Below are 9,525 nucleotides of genomic sequence, written 5' to 3' on the forward strand. Positions count from 1 at the left end.
CAAAAGTCTAAAAAACAAGCGATCAATAGAGGACTGGTCCAAGTCAGAAATATATAGAAATCTAAGTTCTGTTCCTTGCACTACCATTTAATAAGTGTCCTGAAACCACAACAACAAAAAATTAAGTTGTCTGAGATTTATATGCTAAGTGGAGGAAAAAAAAAATCTGCCCTGCCTCCTCATAACATGGGTTGGAAACTCAGATGGAATAAAAATGACTATCATATATTAAAACATATAAAAAGCTACTATATTTAATATACATATAACATTGCTAGGTCATTGAAATTAAATAGGAAGATATTTTATATAATTTAGTTTAACTATATGTAAAGGGTCATATAAGAACCCTCTGGTCATTTGGAAAAAAAATAAATTCAAACTATCTGTCCCACTTCCTAAACAAAAATGAATCAGGAAAAAGCAAAGCTTTTTAAAATAGAACACTAAAATCATAAGAGGATTTGGGGGTAAAAAAACTAAAATTTTTAGAAAGGAGAAAGCTTTGTAAACCTTACCACTTTAACATTTTACAATGAGCACGTACAACTTTTATAATAAGGTAGTTAAAATATGGCAGAAAACATTTGTAAATTATTCTAATTCCTATATTTTATATTTATATAACACCATTAGCATTTTCTTGAAGCTGCTAATTCAAAGATGATTGTCTTATTATAGTATAAAAGATAGGTCATTCATTAATCTATTTGACCAAAAAAAAAAAAAAATTGCACCTCTTATGTGCCGGGAACTCTTCTAGAGCTAGAGATGCAGCAGTGAGTAAAATAGTAATAATTCCCTGCTCTCAGGAGCTAATTCTGTAGTGGAAGAAGACATAGGAGAAACTAAATTAATATCAGAGGGTGGTCAAATTTATGGAAAAACATAAAATGGAAAGAAGATGAGTGTGCTGGACTAGGGATGGAACAGATTATTAAGAGGTTGAAATTTTAAATAGTCAGGGAAGCTTTCACTGAAAAATTAATTTTTGACAAAAAACTGAAGTAACAGGAGATGGTGATATGTAAGGGGGGAATGCATTTCAACTAGAGGGTACAGAAAGGGCAAAGGCACTGAGCCAGCTGGGCAACTGGCATATTCAAGGAACAGCAAGGAAGCTACTGTGGATGGAACAGAATGAGTGAGGAAGAAAACCCTAAAATATATGGATAAAGAAGCAAAGGTGCCAGATTACTTAGGACCTTATAGGAGTGTAAGAACTTGAACTTTCACTCTGAGATGAGGAGCCATTGAAGGGTTTGAGATAAGGAATGCCTTGATCTGGCTGAGTTTTAAAGGGATCTTCTGAGCTCCTAAATTGGGGGGAGCGTTGTTAAAAAAAAAAAAAACAAACCCAGACTAAAGACATATAACAATTACAGCAACAAGAGAGAGGGAGAAGATGAAACAGGAAGAAAGGGTAGATTTACTTACCTTAATTCATCAGATACTTACTGAGTACACTGTTAGGCACTGGTTAGGATGAAAAAAATTGGTTAGCCATGGGTTCTGCCCTCACAGGGAATTTATAGGACATAAAACATGAGTCAAAGTAACTATAATACACAGTAGAAAACAATGAGTAAAGGATAACTTTCCATCTGGGTTGGCAAAGAGGGAGAATTAGGGAAGTCTTCTTGAAGTAGTCGGCATTTAGCTGGCCACAAAAATCAAAGCTCCTTGACAGGATGGATGCCTTTTCCTGCCTTCTCAATTGCCAGCACCTGAAACAGTGCTTGGCATAGTCCATGATTAGCAGATATCTGTTACATTATGTCTGAATGAGCGTGGGTGTGCAGGTATGTAGGGAGGAGGGCATTCAAGCAAAGGGAACAATATAAGTGACATCACAACAATGAAGAGTTACAGTTTTAATTTGGTGGAAGGAAGTGAGAATAGGGGGAGATGAAATTAAAACCTTGGGGTAGGATTACATCACAGAAGACCTTGCTGGTCCGTGGAGGTACCAGTGATGGGAAGGGAATTTTGTACTGGAAAGATGAATGTGATAATACTGATAGATGATTGAAACAAACAATCAGTTGGTGGATGGAAGCTAGAGACCAGTTTGGATGATATTGTAAAAACCTGGACAGAAGGGGATAAGGACCTCAATCAGTTTATTATCGCTTGGTCCCCTCATCATTAGTACTTCCACTATACTGAGTAAATATTTGTAAGTCTTACCACAGACGTGTATTTACTTGTCTGTTTCCTTTTCACCAGCAATATGGCATATTTAGCACTGGCGGTGGACACTTCTAATCATCCCCCGATTTCCCTTTTTCCCTTTATTACAGTAATAAAATGCCTCAAGTTTCAGCTTGACATAGAGCTACCAGTCAGAGACTCCATTTCCCAGCCTCTCTTGCAACTGGTTGTGGTCATACGACTAGGTTTTGGCAATGGATTTGAGTGGGAGTGACAAGTGCAACTTTTGGGACATGCATTCCTAATGAAGCTGCGTGTCCTCCCATTTCTTCCTGCTCCTTCCTGTAGGCTGCTCCTTACCTGTTTTTCTCTCCCCATGCCTGAAGGAGGTGTTGGAGATTATGCCTTTTTGCACTATATAACTTTCGTAGCCCTTTTCCTGATGAAACAGATATAGGGGCCTGGGAGTTGCATCAAGGGTCAATTTTTCATAAGTTTTTTGTACAAAGGGAAAATATAGGCCTCTGACCAAATTCTGGCCAGTGGGATGTGAATGGAAGTGGGGTGTAGTGTCTGAGTCATGCCTCTAAAAGGAAGCTTTCTGCTTCTTTTTTTTCCTTCTTTCTGAGGGTAGGGATTTGACCCTGGTGTTGGTAAGCCCACCGTGACCCAGGGCATCATCCTACAGGATACAAAGGAAGAATATACAAGCAGTGCCAAACAAACTTGGACTTATATAACAGAAACAGCTTCCATCTTAGTTCAACCACGGTTATTTGGTCTCTGTTAAAGCAGCCAAATCGATATATTAATACATAATTTAGAAATACTGACCATTACCACTATGTGTTGAATGAATATATGATTAGTAAGTATAAACATCTCTAAGTAAAGCAATATTAAAGAATTATTTCTCCCATTCCCCTAAGCTTTGAACATAAAACATCTATAGTCTATAGAAAAGGAAAGCTACAGTACAAAGCTTCAGTTGAAGTCAACTTCTGTATAATCATAACTTTGGGTCCAAATCCTAACTTGCTTTATGATAAAGTGTATTAGCACAGAAAGCATCTACTGTCAGTTGAGGTTAAACCAACACAACACTGAGCTACTGGTTTCTGGTTATAGGTTCTAACATACCAAGAAACAAGGCCTTTAAAAGGAAATGGACTACAAAATCTTCAAATTCTATATGTCCTATCCGTCTTTTTAGGCAAATGTAACAATATGAATTTGAATATTAGTCTCTGATTTCAGGAATTTTCTCCTTACTTGTTTTCATACAGAATGCAACAATAACTTCAAGGAAGTAAAGGAAGAACAATATTTGACATTGGGTTTTAAAAAACTGGCCATTTATGTTTATTATTATTTTAGAAATTTTTTTTATTCTTATACATAGATTATGACTGTGTAAATAAGGATTTCTGTTTGTACAGCCCATCTGATCAAATCTGTTTATGATCAAGTGTATTTACTTATGTTACTAGAGCATTCTCAAAGAAACACCGAGAGTGCCCACAGAACTCTTTAGGGTTTAGCTGTGTATGTCTTTTGTGGAAGAGCACTGGATGGTGACTCATTTAATTAGGAAGGGTTTGAAAGAGGCAATTGAAGGTGAGCCCCAACACTGGAAAAATGATTTGGGTGTCAGGTTTGGGACAGGGGTTGTAATTTAGAAAAGCTGGAGACCTGCACATTATTTTCTGAATAGAAATAAACCTTAAGAAAGACATAGAGCTATTCTGACTTTTTAAGCCGAAAGGTTTATACTGTTGAAGACAGAAATAATGAAATGTAAATATTGGATATAAAAAGGAAATTTTTATTTCCTATACCACTGAAGTTCTTTTGTATAAACAGTACCTTTTTTTTTTTATCAAGACTTTATTATTGTGTGGTAGTTTTCCTTGGAGGACTAAGGACAAGGACTTTATTTTGCTGATCCCAAATCTTCAGAACTGTGCCTACCATTAGCAAGTTCTTAGCTTAGCTAACCAAAAAAAAAAAAAGAGAGAGAGAGAGAGAGAGTTGCTGATTGAATGAATAGACAAGTGGATAATGCTTGCATCTATGAATTGTAATTTCCCACTAAATGAAGTAGAAGAATGACACATCCTGTTTTGAGGGTCTTCATGGAAATATAGCTATTACACTAAGAGACTTTCCCTAAAAATACAAAAATAAGGAGATATTTAACTCAAATAAGTTGTTTATAAAGAAGGCTGCTTCACAATCAATGTTTTTTGTTACTTAAGTTTTGAAAGCATATTTACTACATTTGGTAATACTGGAATACTTAATTTTCCAGAAACTATGACTTTAGGTATAAGGCTATGTTAAAAAATAAACATGATTATAAAAATAAATTTAGAAAAAGAGAGAATCTGACCAATTTTCTACATGTCTGTGAACAAATATAACACTGAAAAAATGACCAAGATTATAATTAGAAATATTGTGTCAATGAAAAAACAAATAATTAGCTTGAATGGTTATGGTATTCTATACTGCTGATAAATGAGTCATGTTGATCCCCATGACCACCTACTTATGTGAAAACCATGCAAAAGGATTGTAACTACAACAAGCTGAAGTTTTAGTCTATTTCCACAAATTTTCATTATTGTAAACCAACTGACACACATTCCAATAATCCAAATATCATTTTGTGTAGTAATATGGTAATCTGACGTAGGGATCTAGAGGTAAGCTGTTTCATTCATGTAGGTAAAGGATGGGGTATGTAAAAGAAATAATGTGATACTGAAAGCAACACTATTCATTTAACATAATGAGCTACTATACAGTAAGTCAGATGCTCCCAGAGTGTAAATTATACAAATTTGAAAGCTGCATTTATTATTAATATCTCATTCCCAGACAGGGGCTTGCTTAGTCAGAAGTAAAACCTGGTTTAGCATACCAAATTTAAAGCTGTTTAACAAATGCGAGAAAGTTTTTTTTAACCTATCATGCATGTAGCAAAATCACTTGCGTGCATTTTAAACCTTTTTTCCCCCTAATAGTATTGAGAATATTTTATTTTTACTACCACAAATAATAGAAATTAAATACAAATTATAGTAATAGCCAGAAATACTTGAACTGAAGCTTGGATTATTTAAAATTTATTATTTAAAAGTTCTGGAAATAGACTTCATATTAAATTGCCTATCAGTGCTCTAACAGGCTGATGCTATTTGTAAGAAAGAGGGCTGTTAGAGTAAATGCAGGGATGTTCCAAAATTCCTTAGGTTGAATTGATGAGATTTCATATTGTAGATGATTTAATGAGTTCATTCTTCTAGGTGTACATCAGCACATGTCAAATTCTACAAGAGTTTATGATTTCTTAGAACTCTCCTTCTAGAAGGCCCTTTGCTGAGTGGCGCTCAATTAGGAATCAGTAAGTAAAGAGGCTCTTTTTTATTTTCGTGTAAATCGTTTAAGAGTAATTTGGGGTGGTCTAGACACCATGAGTTATTAGGAAGGTGCTTATAAATGGGATATAGCACCTCACTTGCCCAAGATCCTTTCTAACAACCTAGCCGGGACCTCCACACTCTGTTGGGCACCGTCTGCAGGGGAATTGACATCTTTGCCAAAGACCACCCAGGACACAGATTCAGAATCCATGATAGGGCCGGCCAACATCTATAACCTGGTGCCCCCTGATTCGGGGCGAGTGCATTCAATGCAGGGAGATCACTTACGACTGAGTTTTTCATCATGGCTTTGACTGTGAAGCCCTCAGAAACCAGGGAGTGAGGCTGGTGCACCGGGAGCGGCAATTGTGCCAGCAGCTTGGTCCTCTTCGGCATCTTGTCTGGGCATTTGTTTAAGCTCAGGGTCTCTTTTTCTGCCACCATCTTCCTAGAAAATGTCTTGTTCTCATAAAACGTGTAGTAAAAGAATCAGTGGGTTTTACGGATGTGAGAAGGAGTTCGGGAAAAAATGTAAAAAGGCGCGTTACTGGTAGAAATTCAACCCCGCGTAGTGCCCAGGTTGATCCAGATGTTTGGCAGCTCCTAGGTGAAGGGAGTTGAGGGAGGGGAAGGGCGGGAAGAGGGAAGGACCGTGGCCAGAGCCGCGACAAGCTTCCAAAGGCAAGCCTCCTGGTTGCTAAGCGACGCGTCAACACTGCGGCCGAATGGCCCAGTCCCCCCGTGACGTGCGTTTCCTGGGCCTGAATCCGGAATGGTGGCGGAAGGCGGCCAGCGGAAGGCGGGTGGCGGCGGGCGGGCGGGGGTGGGGGGGCGAGGGCGGGGGCGGGGTGAGGAGAAACTACGCGGTAAAACTACGACTCCCAGAAGGTCACCGGCTGCGCGCCGTCCGCGCGTGCGCATTCCGGCAGCCGGCCACCGGGGAGGCAAGTGCTGGAAGATTTAACCCCGGAGCCACACTGGTGGGAGGCACGTGTGGGTGCCAGTGCGCGCGTAGGTCCCTGCATGCCCAGCAGCCTCCACCTGCCCAGTGACCATGATAGGTACGTGGGTGCCTGCCAGGTACAGCCTCTCTGCGCCGCCCCGCCGGGCCTCGGCGGACAGGGACCCCCAGGGTGTCCGCGCCGGTGTCAACTGTCAGTGTCAGGGCGGCCGTGTCCGTCCGTCCTCGGCCCGCGCTGCGGGCTTCGCAGTGCCCGCTGTGGGCCTCCCAGTGCCCGCCGTGGGCCAGGAGTATAAGTGTGTGTGTTCTAAGCCCCCGCCCCGCCCGTGGTTTGACAGGCTTCCCACCGGAGACAACTTCAGGGGCCCTGGTGCCCCTGCACCTCCCAGGTGAAGGCTGGGTCGCGCGTTCCCACAGCGAGCGCGCTGCGCAGCCAGACTTGCTGGGGTCCGTTGGCAGGTCCCTCAGAGCGCCTTGGTAGCTGCCTTCCAGTTAGGAACAGACTGGGACCCAGAGTCTGTAGGACTTGCCGGGGAAATCCTAGCGAAGCATTAAACTCTGGTGGAAGGTACCTGCAGTAATGGTTAGGATCAAAAGAAATTCCTGCAAAGGGATTTAAACGTCTTGCTCCCTCCCATTTTTCCTTTTAAATCTCTCATTGTAGGTCTGAGATTAAAGAAGAGTAAATAACAAGCATTAAATATTTGCATAATGAACTATTATTATTTAACACAAAATGACCTAGGTGCATTTTTGTGATTAAAGCTTTGGGAATGGTTTATTATAATTGTTTATTATGAACACTGTGATCTATAAGATTAGCAAAGTTTTCTCCCTTCCGGGGTTGTTAAGCCAAAAGTTTTTTTTTTTTTTTTTTCTTTTTAGCGGTAATCTTTGAAATTAGTGGAAATGCACAGTATGATTAGAAACCATTGCTATTTGGGGGGTTTATTATGACAGAGACCCGCTCTAGATTGTGTATGGAAGATTTGGTGAGCCTATTTGGGGTTTATTCCTGATGAGTGCCACTTACAAGGCACTTTTGATTGCAATGAGTACATCTGAAGTCAAAAGTGGTCTGTCCAGAAAGATGAGAAGTGGATTTTTAAAATACATAAGTTTGTATGCACTGATAAAGGCTTCTTAAGTCTTTTTTTAGGAAATTAATGTTAAAAAGTAAAATGTTCTACTCACTGGGAGAATCAAGCCAGTGATTAACTGACACTGTCTTTGCAGCAGTGATAAAACCTAATGATGTTGTCCAGTTTTTTCTTACCTTTCTAGCATAGTATGACTTTTGGTGAACGAGTTTTGAGAGTCATCCAATTAAGACATTTTTTCTTATAAATACATTTTTCATATAAACTTTCATGAATCCTCTGAGACCTTTTTGGTGACCATTACTTATAATCCACTATAAACACACTCTGAACTGAATCAGAAAACCAAGCAGAAGAAAATTTTCAAAATCCATGATGTCAGTATTTTATCGGAAAAAATAATTTATATTTTATTTTGAAGGCCGTTGTGCAAATTTTATTTTAATTCAACTTAATATAGTGCATGGATACTTTTAAAAGCAAATTTATAGTAAAGCTATATATAAAGACGGACTTAAGATTAAAAATCACAATTCTAAATTATCTAATACATGGCTATATAAACACTTTGTTAGGATGAACTATGTTTAGGCAGTTTAGTTTACTTGGGATTCGTGGGATTCATTTACTTGGGACATGAGAAGGAAGAGTATGATCTTTGGATTTATTAGACAGTTATTAGTAACTTAAAATTACATGGAGAATATAAGGTAGATTTTAAAAGATGTTTTTTCTCATACTCCACATATTGTTTTACATAGTGCAAATAAATGTGTATTACAACATAAATACAACATGCTCCCTCCCACGAAAAGTACCTTACACACAAAAACCATTTGGACAATGTGCAGTAAATTATTTTATACAATTAGTTGCATTGCCTAGTTCTGTTGGTGGGCATATTTTTATAAAAGTCTTAATTGCCAGTTTTGGACTTGGTTGTGTTGGAGAGTGCGGAAAGAAGAGAGAGTGTTGGAAGGTAAGTGAAAGTGGAGGAAGAGAGAGTGTGCCTAATTCTGTTGGTGGGCACATTTTAATAAAAATCTTGGTTGCCAATTTTGGATTTGGTTGTGTTGGAGAGTGTGGAAGGAAGAGAGAGTGTGGGACGGTAAGTGAAAGTGAAGGAAGAGAGAGTGTGCCTAATTCTGTTGGTGGGCACATTTTTATAAAAATCTTGATTGCCAGTTTTGTACTTGGTTGTGTTGGAAAGTGTGGAAAGGACAATGTTGGAAGGTAAGTGAAAGTGGAGGCAATTGAATGGAAGTCTTGAAGTGATGGGTTTCCTGTTTCTGTGACTAAACTTTGGAGACAGGAAAGGCATTATAGTTTATACCTAGTGATAAGCTGGAGATCAAAATATAAATCAATGTATATCTGGGATTGTTTTTTTCTGTTAAAGACATTATGCTACTCCGAACTTGGCCCTTTATGTCTATGCTCTTTTCAATTGCTACACCCTCTTTAATGCAAATAGTGCTCTTCCACTTTATATAAATCTTGGTTACTTTTGAGGAAAAACAAAAATAGGTTACTTAGTACAATAGGAGTAAAGAGGATTGAGTGTTACCTCACTACCAGTAGTATTAACCTTCCTTTTACGTTCTTAAAATTTAGGATTCCTTCTTGGCACAGGAACTGTTTCAAAAGTACTTATATTTCTCACTTGGTTTATGACTGATCTGTTAAATGCCCTGACCCAGACATCCATAGAAACATAGTTTAATTGAAGTTGGTGATTATGACTGTGAGAAGTATGGGGAAGGATATCAAGATGATATAAAGCAGAATAGAAAGGCTTAAGAAAATTCTACTTTAGAAAAATACAATTTTTGGCATCATTATTAAAAACATATTTTACCCTTTTAAAATCAGCAAGTCTTTT

At 38.6% G+C, this 9,525-nt stretch overlaps 1 protein-coding gene across 1 annotated transcript in view; it reads right to left on the reverse strand.

Moving 5' to 3' along the window:
• PACRG (parkin coregulated) overlaps positions 1-6,026 on the reverse strand; it is a 523,314-nt gene extending 517,288 nt beyond the window's left edge. Inside the window, exon 1 of the mRNA XM_021693419.1 lies at positions 5,871-6,026. Within this exon, the coding sequence (XP_021549094.1) occupies positions 5,871-6,026 (156 nt within the window). The remainder of the gene's footprint in view (positions 1-5,870) is intronic.
• Positions 6,027-9,525: the final 3,499 nt, after the last annotated feature.

The sequence above is a fragment of the Neomonachus schauinslandi genome, chromosome 8 (genome assembly GCF_002201575.2).
Source record: "Neomonachus schauinslandi chromosome 8, ASM220157v2, whole genome shotgun sequence".
Lineage (NCBI taxonomy): Eukaryota > Metazoa > Chordata > Mammalia > Carnivora > Phocidae > Neomonachus > Neomonachus schauinslandi.